The 15,341-nt window shown below is 37.6% G+C and overlaps 1 protein-coding gene across 1 annotated transcript in view; it reads left to right on the top strand.

The window, feature by feature from the left end:
* Positions 1-2,824: 2,824 nt before the first annotated feature.
* Positions 2,825-15,341, top strand: part of ntrk3b (neurotrophic tyrosine kinase, receptor, type 3b) — a 109,675-nt gene continuing 97,158 nt past the window's right edge. Inside the window, exon 1 of the mRNA XM_057340332.1 lies at positions 2,825-3,378. Coding sequence (XP_057196315.1) covers positions 3,137-3,378 — 242 coding nt within the window. The 5' untranslated portion in view covers positions 2,825-3,136. The remainder of the gene's footprint in view (positions 3,379-15,341) is intronic.

Raw genomic sequence — 15,341 nt, 5'->3', positions numbered from 1 at the left:
AAAAAAAAAAACGTATACATTAACTCTTAAAAATAAATATTCTGCAAAGGGTTCTTTACAGCAGTGCCATAGTAGAACTTTGTTTGGTTCTTCAAAAACCTTTTAATCATATGTTCTAAATGTTTATAGTCTAATGAACCTTTTCGCACAACAAAGAAACTTTTATGCAACAGAAAGGTTCTTTATGGAACCATGCAGCATGTCCAAGTCACATTTCAATCAAAATCAACAACAACACAAATGTTTATACTGCATCGAGAAAATTAAGCTTCTTTAGGTCTAAGGATTATGATGCATAGGCTACATGTGATGCACTCAATGCTGATTCTCATTAATGAAACAATGATTTTTTTATCAATTAGCATAAATTCTAAGTTGAAGAAATACTATCATGAGGTGTAAATCCTTTAAAGGGTTTTCTTTTTTATGATTTTTTGTTCTCGACATGCTTTGTATGATTCATAAAGAAATGCAAAGTGAGTGACTATAATGTAAATTATAGTTCATTAGCAGAATTTACATAGCCTATGTGTCAGTTTGTACAAAGGCTTAAAATCCAAATCCATCAGTGTATCTCGGTTGGTAATGAGGGCAACTGCTCTGATTGAAAAGCTATTTTTGTGACTTTAGTTGTTTTTGTATTGATTGCACTGAATTACTTCTTGGAAGCTAGTGCTTAAAAGATATAATGACGGGGGTGAAGGGGTCGGAAAGGCTTTTGCCTGCCTGTATTTTAACATGAAAGGTTCACAGAGGGCAGGCTATAAGCCAGTCATTCATTTTACTTGTGATTCTTTGAAATTACAGTCCCCGCAGGAACCCTAAATACTAGTGAACAAGACATAGTGGTGACAGTGAAACCATTGATGTTATGGGAAATTGGGGTTGAAGAAGCCATGCAGGTTTGCTGTTTTATGAAACTAATCAGCATTATGTCATCTTTACAGACCCTCACCGAGTGGTCTTTGTGGATGTGGTCATTTGAGAGAGCCTTATATTTTCTAAGCGTCAAGTGCTACTAACCGTTTTTTTTCCTCTAGAGATCAGGGTGTGAGGTTTACACAGCTCGCACCAGCTGGCATCCGTTACAATTACAGCGTCACAAAAAGCGAGTTATGTTAACTAATTCCACAGCGATTGTAAGTTCACTCAGTTTCTCTTATACTGTACATGTGTAACCTAAATTAATTTTCTCATGGTTGACACCAAACTTGACTCCAATTAACTGGATTTGCATATATTAGTGCAGTCACATCACACGCTGAACGTGTTCACTGGATTTAGAGTAGATATGACACTTTATTCAGCATTTTCTATAAATAGAAACATACTGTTTATATCAAAGGCAACTCATTATATACAGCTACAGTCAGTAGCTTCATACAGATCGTTGACAGGAGCTAGGTTTTTAACTTCTGTTCTGGTTACCAGTTCAATTTTTGAGTTTATGAGTTTACTTAATACATATACAGCATTGCATGGCTTGGTGCAGGATTAATTAGTAGAACTATTAAACCCAATTTCTCAGACCGACATCATTATAAACCTTTTTGATTTTCCGTTTTTTCCTGCAAAACACTAACTAAGATATTTTGAATAATGTTGGTAACCAAACAACATGGACCCCCAATGACTTCCGATGTATGAACACAAAACATTCTAATAATGTGTCAGTGGTTCTCTCATTTTCTCAGTTTTTGAACCACATAAGCTCCCATCTAGATGCAAAATAAACATTAATAAAGCGTGTTTGACCAGGCCTTACCAGTGGCAGAGCTAGAGTTTTATATATCGGGTGACCAGGGGGTGGCCAAGGCTACTTCAGGGGGTCCATAGACCATGACAGAAAATGTGTGTGTAACCCAGACCTGGCGTCGAATTTTATATAAATAAAACCTATGATTTCTGATTAGGGGTACAAGTGATAATTTAATTCCCAGAGTTTGTCACTAATGTGACAAATGTATACAAAACAATCGCACAGCGTAATGAGATTAAAGTCATTCTAAAAGTATGAAATAAATGATCAAATATAAATAATGAAAATGTTGAAAACCTAGTTTAACCCTGATAACTTGTTTAATTTAAACAGAAACAAGCAGCACCACAGCTGTCTTTAAACTGATATGGATCAGAGCAGCATATATCTGATAAAACACATAGGCTACTCATTCCATAGGACATCAAATCATTGATGCTGATTATTGCCCTTGATGTTGTAATCTTGATTATTACTTTCAGATTATAGAATACATGAAAAAACACGTTTTACATGCTACAAAACAAGCAAGCGTTTATGAATTATTTCATTGCTGTTTTGATTCTGTAAGGAAAATATATAGAATGATCATTTATTTTGGGCGAAGCATTCTTCCAAATGTCTTTCTCTGTGTTCATCAGAACAAAGACATTTATACAGATTCGGAACAACTCGAAGGTGAGTAAATGATGACAGAACTTTCATTTTTGGGTGAAAGGATTGTATTGTGTTCACTTGTTGACACAAACAACATATATTAAAGCCATACAAAATAATTTATGACGGTTTACAACTAGGCTAGGTGTTTGAAACTAACGTACCCATGTGACAACTAGCCCGTAACTCTGTGTTAATTGAGAAAACAATTTAAGATGCTCTGCTAAAACATCGGAAAACGGCAAAATAGCAACTCGTGTTCGTAACACAGGAAAACAACGCTCGTTTTCTACGTGACTGTGTTTTACACTGAAATAAAACGCCTTTGTTGGCTCAGTTTGGAAATCTTCTGTCTGCACCTCCTCCTCCTCTCGCAGGTGTCAGTCTTAATTCCGTCCAGTAGGTGGGACTTCATCCTCGTCACCCAGAGCATCATTGCCTTCACCAGTACTTTCCTCCAGCTTGGAGACTGAGAGCGACCCTATCATGGACTGTGGAAGGGAAAGTCGCGGCGAGTTGTGGCATTTCCGCTCTTTCTTTTGATAAAGGAATACATAGCAACAATTCCGAGGAGAGTTCATGTAGAAGCCGCTCTTATACGACGTTCACAGGCGAGCGTCACCTTATGTAGCCGTTTAGACATTTAACACTCATATCTTCATTCACGATCTTCATCATCATCAGCCCTGGAAGACGTCGAGTCGTTTCGGACCCAAAGTCATGGATGTATGGTTCTGTTCTGCGGTTTTCACCTGGAGGTTTATCTTTCTTTCAAGCATCTTCCAGGGCTACTGGAGCTCCATGCTCGATTGTCCGCCAACATGCAGCTGCTCGCCCACTGAAATCTATTGCAATAAGTCCGACAGTGGAAATTTCTTCCCTTTACTCGCTCTACAAGACCCGACGGGCAATGGCAGTAACAATAATGACATTGAAGAGCTCTTCAGGAACATCACGTCCATGTGAGTGCGTTTTTTCACGTCCCTCTTCTACTGCGGAAAATCTAGATATATATAAATATATATTTCACCACGAGTTCCCCGTAGAGTCAAGTCATACTTGGGCTATAAATAAAGTGTGTAGTGTTATTTTCACTCGCAAGTTAAGCATGAATAACTTATATGGATTTATTTTCCGTTTTATTTTGAAACTAATGCAAAGATTTATCGAGCTCACTATCTCGGTAAAGATCTCAAATAGCGTTGCCGCAATATAGGACGTCGTTGTCACAGGTTTTACAAGCTGTAAGATTTGATTAAATTTTCAACCTCCAGCGCTTTATGTCAATTCTGCTGCTGTTGCTGTGTCGATTGTATGTCGTGATGTCTCTAATTCTGCATTCGTGAATGATAAAACCGTATTCAAACCGTCATTATATGATTTCCAGTTTTTCGTCTGTTTTATGACTTCTGGATAAAATCTTCTCAGCCGATGTTCATTTTGATGTCTCTGCGATTATAACATGAATACAAACGCATCTCTTGATGCCAGACAGTGGAATTAGTATTGTCCACTGGTTGCTTGAAACGGGTTACTTGCATTAATACATTCATATTCGCGTGAACACATTTATTATAGAATTAATCAATAGGATAATATTACATTAGTAATTAATTAGTTGAAGTTGTAAGAGCTGTGCACCAACAGGTTTCAAGAATTCCCTTCAGCACTCTGGACAGCTCATGGATTCTCTGTAGTATTGGCTGATTCCATTCACAGACTTGATCTGTTATAAAACTTGTATTTTTAAATTATATTTTTAAATTACATGTACATATCTTAAGCATCGTTCTGTCTTAATAGCTTACTGTCTGTTTGGCATTTCATGGCTGGCTGTACATTGCTTCATGACAGTATTTTTCAGTGGACACATGATTTATGTAGCTGCAGGCTCAGAAAATGGAGGATATCCTTTAAAGTTTATCTTTTTTTCAGTCATGGTGTCAGATCTTCAAGTGTGAGATTCTGTATGAGAAAGTTCGTAACTTTTCTTAACTCAAGATTTTAACGTGGAGGTACAGCGAGTTTAGTTGGAGATGAAATGGATTTGTTCAGCCAATTGCAAAGTTTCAGTTGAGATTTGACATTCTAGTATATTAAGTAATATTATAAAATATGTCAAACTTCACACCGAATGCTTTAAGCAAGAAATTTCAGTAAGCAGCATAAAAACGAACTTGTATTTTCACAATTAAAGCAATTATTTCTCTCTTCTATCAAGTTTGTTCATATTTATAACATGTATTGCAATACATTTAAAAAAACCATTTTAATACACAATATAGAATATATAGTCAATAATACAATATCATTTATGTCTTGCAAGCTCATTATTGAGTTTGTCTGAGGCTCTCGTTGTGTTAAGTAGGTCAGGGCTGCCATCTGAGAATTCGGAGGAACGTCTGAACTTCTCAGTGTGAAGAACCACAATGAGAATATTCCTGCCCGAGTGACCCACCCTGTCTCTCCCATGCAGTTTCTCACATCTGTGAGCTGTTGCTGGAGAGGGTGTCCTTTCAAGGGAATCAGAGCTCAGATTTGTTTGCTTCCATATAGTGGTTGAAATAAGTATTTTTGTGCGGGGAAACTGATTGTGGATCAGTGCAAGCGGGCTACTCTCAGCCATCTGCGGGGGCTCCACTTTTACCGAGGAATATAAATGAAGCACCTTCTCAGGCAACAATCAAAAGACGCATTGATAACCTGTGGGAGCAAAGGCGGTGCGGACGGGAAGTGCTTGAGATCTGGAAATAAGGCTCGGTTTGGGCTGTCTGAGCGTTTGAAGTTTGTTTCTAAGGTGATTGTATTTTAACAAGCTTATTATGAATCATGGAGAAATGGTAAATGATAGTGCTGTTGGACATGCTGTAGTACGGAGAGGGAAACTGGAAAAGATTGTTAAAAGCTGCTGGGCACATTTGGCAAAATTTTCACAACATAAATCCCTGATGACTAACTAGGGCTTTCCAACGAAAATCATAGTGTTTGTCAAAATAGTTATTACATCTATGCCGTTATTCATTCTAAAAAGAAAGCAAATTTAAAAAGCTTACCTGTGGCTCAGTGGTTAGAGTATGGCACTAGCAATGCCAAGGTCATGGGTTCGATCCCAGGGGCTTGCAGAAAGAAATGTATAATACAATGCAATGTAAGTCGCTTTGGATAAAGTGTCTGCCACTTGCATAAAAAAAAATGAAGAACTTTTGCTCCTTCACAAAAGGTTCTTTGTTGTGGAAAAGGTGGTTTGGATTATACAAAAGTATGAAATGGTTCTAAAAAGACCTTTGGGGAACCAAAAATGGTTCTATGGCAACACTGTGAAGAACCTTTTGTAGCACCTTTTTTAAAGAGTGCAATGTTATGCACGTCCTCTTAAATTCCTGTTACCTTAATTCAAATGCTAAGTTTTATTTAAACGTTATTCATACTGTATTTATTGACTGAAATGATTTCCCGCTGATTTAAACTAAAAATCATTACAGGATGAGAATCTAATGAGAGAGTAATGGAAATAAAAAAGAATCTAAAGTGAAACGGCAGACACATTACATTAATAAGAACTGCCACTGTTATCATTTTTTAGGTTTCACAGATCCTTCTTCTTGGTGTGGTCTGTCAACACGGTTTCTCAACATGTGATGAGACAAATTTTGGAAGAAGGTGTAAACCTTATTTATTTTCTTTAGAAAGAGACAGTAAGGATTGGTTTTAGAAGTATCAGACCCTACTGTCAGCTCTTTTTAAAGTCGTCTTCCATTATGATCAGCAGATGCACCCTACAAGATAATGTAATGAGGAGTTGATTTACCCCGCTGCTTCTGTTGTTGGAATTGCGCCCATGTCAGCCTCTGTCAGGTTTCCAGGTCAAAATGAGCACTGTTTTTATCATCATTACACAGCATTCTGAACTTTATCTCAAGAAGTTTCAGCCATGATGCATGATAACGCATGATTATGTTCTAGATATGATATGGATATTGAGAATGCCAAAGAAAAAAATGATCTAGAGATCACTCAACGCATGGCAAAATTGGTGCAACAAGATGATCGCTATAATGTTTTTAACAACATGTGGCATTTCATTTGATGTACATGTCTTCTCTCTTTCTTACAATATTGTTGACTCAATGTCCTCTCTCTGTATTTAACTTGTTATATATTCAACAAGGATGTCTGTCATAAATAAATCTGAATATATAATTGTGCTTATATTTTCTCTCACAGTCATGATTGTAAACAAGTTGTACATGATTTTTAGATCATTATGATGTTAGTAACTTCTGTTTTAACTTTTGTAGCCTGATTTGTCGCACGTCTCAAAAACAGCGTAAGACAAGGCAGAGAGCAATGTGACGGTTCGAATTAAATGAGCAAAATAGCTCATTAAAAAGATCACATCATGAATTAATCATCTCATGGAGCAGACGGAGAAAGCGGGGAAGCAAACACATCACATATGATTTTACTCTCATGCGTCTTTCAAGTGTACATGATGGAAACAAATCAAAGCTTTACGTTGATTCGCAGAAGCAACAGTTCGACTACAGTCTGCCGTTGCTCTTCTCGACAGCGCACAGGTTTCGCCTACCACCGTGAGCTTCTACTTTCCAGCTTTATTCCCCCATGAAATATTGAACACTTTCAATCCATGAACAAAATTCCTTTGATCCTGTTTTTCTAGGTCACTTAAATCCCTGCATGTCACAAATTCCTTTCCAACAAGTATTTTAAGATTGCTTTAATTAATATTTTCTCATTAAAAGACTAATTTGTGGGCAGTGTGCTAGTAATGGCCGTTTTTCTTAACTTAATAGGTTGTGAAATTGTGGATGTGGTCTACAGGACTGTATTTTACAGTTGGCGTCACGAACGGGATGCTGACTACCTGCTGCGTAACCTGTTTGAATAGACAGCACCTCAAATAATATCATCAAATGAATCTGTCAGACAATATGCTTTCCTTTTTTTCACCCAGAATATGAGCCGAGTAGGTGCGGAGATTGGAAATGAAAGTCGCAGGAGCGTTTTAAATGGAAAACGACGTGTCCTATTAAAAGCGTGTTTGGTTCTTGTCGTGCGCACGTTTCTCGGAGCTTCGCAATATGTTGAAGACAGGAATATTAAACTGTCACTGACTAAGTTGACATATATTACATAAAAATACTGCTGTCAATCGATTTAAAACGTTGTCAAAGTAATCAAATTAATTGCATAGAAATGAAATGTTCTCGAATTAGAATAATTTGGTTACATTATTGTAGTCATCGAAATGTCATCTTCTTTATTTTTTTCTATAATTTTTGTGAAATCGTTTTCTAAAATGTTTGCCTGTTTCTGATGTGTAATCCACCACTATTGCATTGGAGCATTTTAAATGGAAAACGACGTGTCCTATTAAAAGCGTGTTTGGTTCTTGTCGTGCGCACGTTTCTCGGAGGCTTCGCAATATGTTGAAGACAGCAATATTAAACTGTCACTGACTAAGTTGACATATATTACATAAAAGACTGCTGTCGTTCTTCACCTATGCACTCGGGGCTTTATATTGTAACATTCGTGATATCTTTGATACTTTTTTCATGTTTGACTTTACGTAAAATACCTCAAGCAGGGTTATTGAATTTTTGTGTCAGTGTCAACATTGCTTTTGCGTCGTCTTGCGTCTTGGATCAAATTTTTCACGGAGGTAGTCACAATACATTATGGGATTGCATTCACCAGAAAGGACACGTGCAGTGCCACTATAGAATATTACATTTACATTTAGTCATTTAGCAGACGCTTTTATCCCAAGCGACTTACAGAGAGTTCAGGGAGCAATAAGCGATATGTCATACAGGAGCAATAATACAAGAGGTGCTATAGTTTCAGCAAAAGCTAGACCAATACCTGTTGAGAGAAAGAGAGGGGGTTAGTGTTTTTTTTTTTCATTTGTCTGTCAAGTATTCACAGAAGAGATGTGTTTTAAGTCATTTTTTGAATGTTGTGAGAGATGTGGTTGACCGGACTGAGTTAGGAAGAATGTTCCACCAGGAAGGAGTTGTGAAATATAGCCAAAACAAATTGAAAAAAATGTCTAAGTAAGCATCTCACTAGATTGTGACTCTTTGTGAAAACCACTATGTGCAACCAATTAGAAAAGTTCCCATCACCGTCTTTTGATTGTTGTTTTACCGCCAATGTCAAAGACAGCCATTTTTCTTTAAACACCCTTTCACAATCACAGCTGTTTCACCGTTTATTACAGTAACTTTGTTTATGTTCCCCCCGAACCAGCTCAAAAGGATCCGTGTAAGCAGGAAGAATATGAAAAGAATAGATCAAATCTCGCAGAAAGCCACTTTTATGTGTCCCAGAGGGACCACTATGAAAACGCAACACTTCCAAAGCACTTTCACAGTTGGGCTGCATTATGTCTCGCAGTGAATATCCGCCCTTACTTTATCGGAATCAAAATGTAGTTAGTTAACACTTAGCGAAAGCGAGAAGAGACGGAGGAAGTCCGTGTATGTTCGTGCCCGCGCACACACAGTACGGTAACCATTCCAGTCCGCGGTTTGCAAATCGGCGATCGACAGCATGTACGTACGAGAAAGCCCAGATGGGACTTGTTTTAAACGCACTTGATTTTCACAGCCGAAACTTTCCCAGATTTGCGTGCTGTATGGCACTCTGGCTTTTCGCCAGCGCAAGGAGAGAACAGTAAGAAAGTGTTTTATTCAAAAGACGGGAGTACTACAGTAGGCTGCTAGAATACTCATCAGGGGAGATGACACGCATTGCTCAACAAGACAAGACGTGTCGAGAGCACAAGAAAAGATAACAGCAGAAAGATGGTTGTCAGGCTTTATACCTGCTTCGTGATGTTTACACCACGGATTCGACATCGCGGTATCGACTGTGATGCCTTTAGGAATTTGTTTTATTTTTAATGCGGTGGTCAGGAGGGGCAAGTGAAAGTTTGGGGTGTTACATAATGAAAACTGCATTTCAGAATATGAAGTATTGCTGAATAGAGGTTATAGTAAGATTGTGTTTTATGAGATCTGCCTAAGAATCATTGCTTAATCTGTATAATCCTCCATCTCAAATATTTCTCCTGAGAAAAGTCTCAATTCGAGTTTGAGAAGAGAAGATTGAAGATCTTGACATAAACTCAAACTCATTTCTCATTTTTTTAGAACTACTATTGCATATAGATTTGATTCCATAAGGCTTTTACGTGTGCACTCATTTCATTTAACACTTCATGTGGAAATGCTTGACATATTATTATAATGAAACCTATAGTGCACAGATTTGTACTCGGATGGAGCTTGGGTGCAACCTCAGGCTGTAGGGTCCTTGGGAAAACCTTTAGATCTGCTTGCTTAAGGCCCTGTTTTCTTGATGGGGATCTATGGTGAAACATGAAGCAATATTAGTAATGTAATTCAGTTGTAATTCAGTGCAATATAGCAATGCTCATTACAACCCCCCCCCACACACCCAGACTATACACTCAGAATGTTGGGCTTTAAGGGACAAATTATGCAAAGCAGACCTTTAAAACTCATTTACTCAATAACTCTGAGTAACGGTTGTATGTGTAATTCAGGTATCTTGTGATGGCAACAGACATATACCTGTGGATTTACAGCTTCTGTCTCTCTGACTCTTTCTGTCTCTTGAGCCCTCCTTTATCTCTCTCCTCCCTCCAAGCCTTCCTTCTTAAAGCTGAAATTCATGCAATTTTGGGTTTGGTTATTGAGGAGGTATAGATAAAACATTAGTGTTCAAAACTGTCTCCCTACCTTTCCCTGATGTGCAATAGTAAGTTTGTAATAATGATTTATAATGTCATTTGTTGAGTATGATTTGGCAGGAAATGTCAGTCGTGGGAAGTGCCACATGAATAGGAAAACGTGAAGTAACTTGCAACTTTACGCTTCAAACAGAGATGGCAGCAGAGAGGCAAAAGTTACAGATTGCAGTTTTAAAATGTCAGAATTAATGGCTGTCAATCGATTTAAAATGTTGTCAAAGTAATCAAATTAATTGCATAGAAATGAAATGTTCTCGAATTAGGATAATTTGGTTACATTATTGTAGTCATCGAAATGTCATCTTTATTTTTTTCTATAATTTTTGTGAAATCGTTTTCTAAAATGTTTGCCTGTTTCTGATCGTATAATCCACCACTATTGCATTGGACTATGCTATCGGCTTTAATTTGTATAGCTCTAAAATCCTACTGTTTGTCAACAGCCGTGTCATTTCTGTCTATTTAGGAAAATCAGGTGAGATGTTACTCTGTGAAAGAGTAACCTGTTATTTAACTATTAAACATTTTATACAATTTTGGAAGATATCTTACCATTAGATACAACACAAATATGATACGCCTCATTTGTTGGCCTAATGTTAAACCACACCAGAGACGGTATAAGGCAAGAATACCACTTGATGAGAAATGAATGAGATATTTGAGATGAATGAGACAATAAAATGAATGAGACAATTTCTGTGTTCTTGAACCTGAAAAATACGATTTTAGTCTGATTTTTGCCATAGAAAATTGTGATACTATGATTGTCAAATCTTATTTGTGATTTGTAATGTTAAAAAACATAAATTCATTTAGAAAAAACTTGATTAAAACATGATTAAACATGACAACTAGTTAATACAACATTAATTCAATGTGACAACAGTTCATTATCCTTTTATCAAGTGGCTAATTTAGAACTGGATTGAATCCTATTAATATGAAAATGTGCATTGTTAAAGATACACAATTTGTCCAACATAAAGATGTTGGCATACAACGTACTTTGACTTTGTTGCGACCCACCACTGGCTCCCCATTGGCTATTATTAACAATATCTATCCTTTGTTTAAATCGAATACTAAATTGTGTTGTAATATGTGCAGATAATGATAACTGCTAAGGAAGCCATCTAGTGCCGATTCTGCAAACGCTTCGTAGCCGCAGCCTTTGGCATGACGCTTGACATTGGCGGCCGGGCACCGGGAAGATACTGGCGTCTGCGCCTCTTCTGCTGCTCTATCTAATGCTCTCTGGCTCATGGGACATAATTATGCTCATTTTCATTTTGGCTGCGGCTCAGGAGTGAATGGACGGTGGAGATGTGCAAAATGTAGATACACTTCACAAACGCTTTAGCTGTGCCTATATACAGTATATTCTTGTCGGTTTTGGTCATGGACCGTGAGGTTGATGCGTCGCACGGTTAATCTGAAGCCTGTTGATACGCGGCGTTAAATGCGTACTTGGACGCGGTTAGGCTAGGAATGTAAAACCGTACGTGCTTGAACTACGGCGATATGCCAGCGGGACTTTGGACTACGCATTGTTCGTGTGGTGAAAATCTCTTTTCTGGCTAGCCGCACAGTTTCTAGTCATAAGTGATGTATTTGAAAAAGCTGATGTTTGGAGGGTTATTATGAGGTGAAGGGTCGGCCGAAGGTTTTACATTGTCATTCGTGTTTCTGTTGACTGCTGTATATAGTAGCGGAGACAGTTTAATTGGGTTGTTTACTGGGAGACACATTACTGGCCTTTTGCCACTTTTGAATGCCTTTTCAAGAACAAGTCGAAGAATTGATCCCAAGATTCAATAACTGTGCTTTAATGGCGGGCAAACTAGTCAATACAGATTTTACTCATTTCTTGTTCTTAACCCTCAGGTATTGATGTAGTGTCTGATACAGACCTCACTGGAAATATGTGTGTTTATATATTTATTTGTGCAGATAATGGATATATTTATTCGCTTTGTGACTGTACAAACAGTATTTCAAAGCTGATTTTATTCCTTATGAAAATCACCCAGTGTTTTATTTTAGGGAAACTGTAGTAATCATGTTTTTGAAGTATTGATTATCATTAGCATAATCATAGTTTTACTACAAATACCATGGTTGAACTATGGTTATTGTTACAAAACCATGGCTAATTTGTGATTACTGTGGCTTAACTCTAATAACCATGTTTTTGTCTGTTTTTTTTAGTAAAACCATAGTTCATTTTGTTACAAAGTAAAATAAATTGTCTTTATTTATATTAATGTATATGTACCAATTTAAATGTATTAAATGTATTTTTTGAATAACACATAATAAATAATAATCATAGTCATAATTATTATTATTAATAATAATATATTTTATTTATTATTACTTATTATTTTATTATTATTATAGAGTTACTCTATCTACTATGCTATGAACAACAGCCATGCGACCACTCTTAAAGAAAAGCCACACGAATTTCACAAATTAAACTTTTATTTAAATATTATTTATTTATTTGTATTAATGTATTAGCCATTTAAATTTATTAAATGTATTACTTAAATAACAAATAAATATTATTATTATTATATTTGATTTATTATTACTTATTATTTCATTATTATTATAGAGTTACTTTATCTATTATGCTATATACAACAACCATGAAACCACTCTTAAAGGAAAGCCGCATGAATTTCACATTCGAAACTTGTGGTTTTGGAACATTTTCATGTGAACCTGTGTGAAATCCTTGAAATATGTTATCCACATGGGAAAAGCATATAAAATGAATACGATCTTTCTGTAAGGGTAGCACTGATGTGTAAGAAACCAGCCTCCTGGGACAATAGCCAAAAATCCAGTTTATTGCATATTAAACAAAACATTTGGCAGAATTCTGAGATTAGCCAATCAGAATCGAGTATTCTAAAGAGAATAACTTTTAAAAAATATATGACTACTGGGTAAAGCCTGTATAGTGCATGGGTTATTTAATTACATCTGTTTACTGAAGACTAAGTGACAAACCTTAGACGTGCTGCCTCACACAATGTTCTATATTTTTCACCATTTAAAATGCAAATCTGCGTCCAGGCACCTACGCGCGATTCGCAGCTTGTTAGCAGTAAAGGTGATGCTTGTTGTATTTATACATCGGAAATGTAAATCCAGAGCTGAAACCTGAAATCTGAACAGATTTCTGCCAGCTGTTATTTCACAGACTAATCCATTATGAACACGTCGCACACCTGTCTCTGTGTAATTACATATATTCCAGTGTTTCCCCTAGGTTTACGGCTTTGGGGGGGGGCTGCGGTCTCTGCGGACCTTCAAGGTGGGCGGGAGGTGCCGTTGGAGGGGCGCTCCCCTACGGTAATGGTAGGGGAAACACTGTATTCAGATATAACGTATGTGTAAAAGAAAGGCCGGTGAAAACTCGGCGAAGCGTAAAACTGATGTGTTTACAGGCTCAGGCGCTCGTGCTGCAAAAAAGTGCCGGATTGTATAGATATGATGCTGTAATTGTTGCGAGCATTGAAACGATTTCTGAGCCATTATCATCATCTTCACCATTCTTCTTTGTTCTTTTAATGGTATAAAATATGGCGTAAGATAAAAGAAAGACATGCATCATGATTTCCGTGCCGTGTTTTGCCCAGCGCCTGACGTAGAAAACAAAAGGATGGCGTCTATCAGTGTCTGGAGAGCACCCTTGAGCCGATCTGTTTTATTAAAAGTTCCTCTATTAAGCTCCTTGCGCTCGAGCTGGAGATCATTTCAACAGAGTCGTTCATCATGCACAGGCGTGGATTTCAGAAACAATGGTGAGACTAGAGGGGAGATTATGGGGAAAACAGCCATGAACTTGGTTCTCCATCGCAAGCTGGGATGAAACGGGCCTTTGAAAGATATTTGAATGATTCACACACGGCTTTGGATGGGAATCTGCATAAACAGGGTTCCTCCGGTGCATCTGGAACGCAGTAACCTTACTTTGACTCAGTTGTAGATTTATTTGCGTGCCTTAGTGATACCCGCAATTCGTGAACAGAACGTCCTTTTAAGCCAGGTCAATTGGTTGAAATGATTTGCGAAGCATTTAAATCCTTTAACTCTCTGGGATGTTTTTGTGAGTATAACTGGGAGGTGGAATCAGCATTTTACATGAAAATGAATACATCGTCTGGTTCTGTGTTCATACAATGGACGTCAATGGAGGCCATTGTTTTTTGGTTGCAAGCGTTCTTCAAAATATCATCTTTTGTGTTCTGTATGAAAAATGTCGTATGGGTTTGAAATAACATGAGGGTGAGTAAATGATGACAGAATTTTCATTTTGGGGTGAACTATCCCTTTAAGGGAATGAAACACTAATGGGAAGCTAACGGGGAAACAAGGGGACGGGGCCAAGGCATGCGACAGGAGAACACGTGGCGCAAAGTCACAACAAAGGCCACGTGTTTCCACACAGAACACAACAAGCACAAAAGACATGGTACTGTCATGACCATGTCCACAGAACTAGAAAACTCCTCACAAGAAGGACAGGATCATGACATACCGAGAAGCCCTGCTGTGTAAAAGGAACCGTACTGGACAACTAGCTGTCTGTCATGTCACCCGTCACTCCCTGTAACGTAACTGTGCTAATGAGTGCACAGAGTTGGCGGTAAACTGCTTCGTATTCGTAATGTTTTGCACAGCCGATCTATCTACACAATAGCTGCGCTACAGTATCCACCTTATTTAATGTGGGCGCTGCCATCTTTGAGCTGTTTGTGTTTAGACTTCCGGTGAGCCACTACCCTGATAGCACACATATATCTGGTTTACGTCTATTTGACGTCTGCATTTACATCTGCAAGACATCTACAATACATCGTTTGCTCATCTGCAATACGTCTGGGAGATGTCTGCTGTCAGACGTCATATAGACATCTAGAAGATGTCTGTAAGATGTTTATGATTTAGAATGGGTGTACAACAGCTCTTTCTAAGATGTTTAGCAGATGTTTTTAAGCAGCAGATCTCCAGATCTTTAGCAGACGTATTACAGACGTTCAGACGTCTCCGAGACGTATTGCAGATGAGCAAACTATGTATTTAAGATGTCTTGCAGATGTA

Source organism: Triplophysa rosa, linkage group LG1 (genome assembly GCF_024868665.1).
Source record: "Triplophysa rosa linkage group LG1, Trosa_1v2, whole genome shotgun sequence".
Lineage (NCBI taxonomy): Eukaryota > Metazoa > Chordata > Actinopteri > Cypriniformes > Nemacheilidae > Triplophysa > Triplophysa rosa.
The sequence above is the reverse complement of the archived record's forward strand: the minus strand, read 5'-3'. Positions and strand labels throughout refer to the sequence as shown.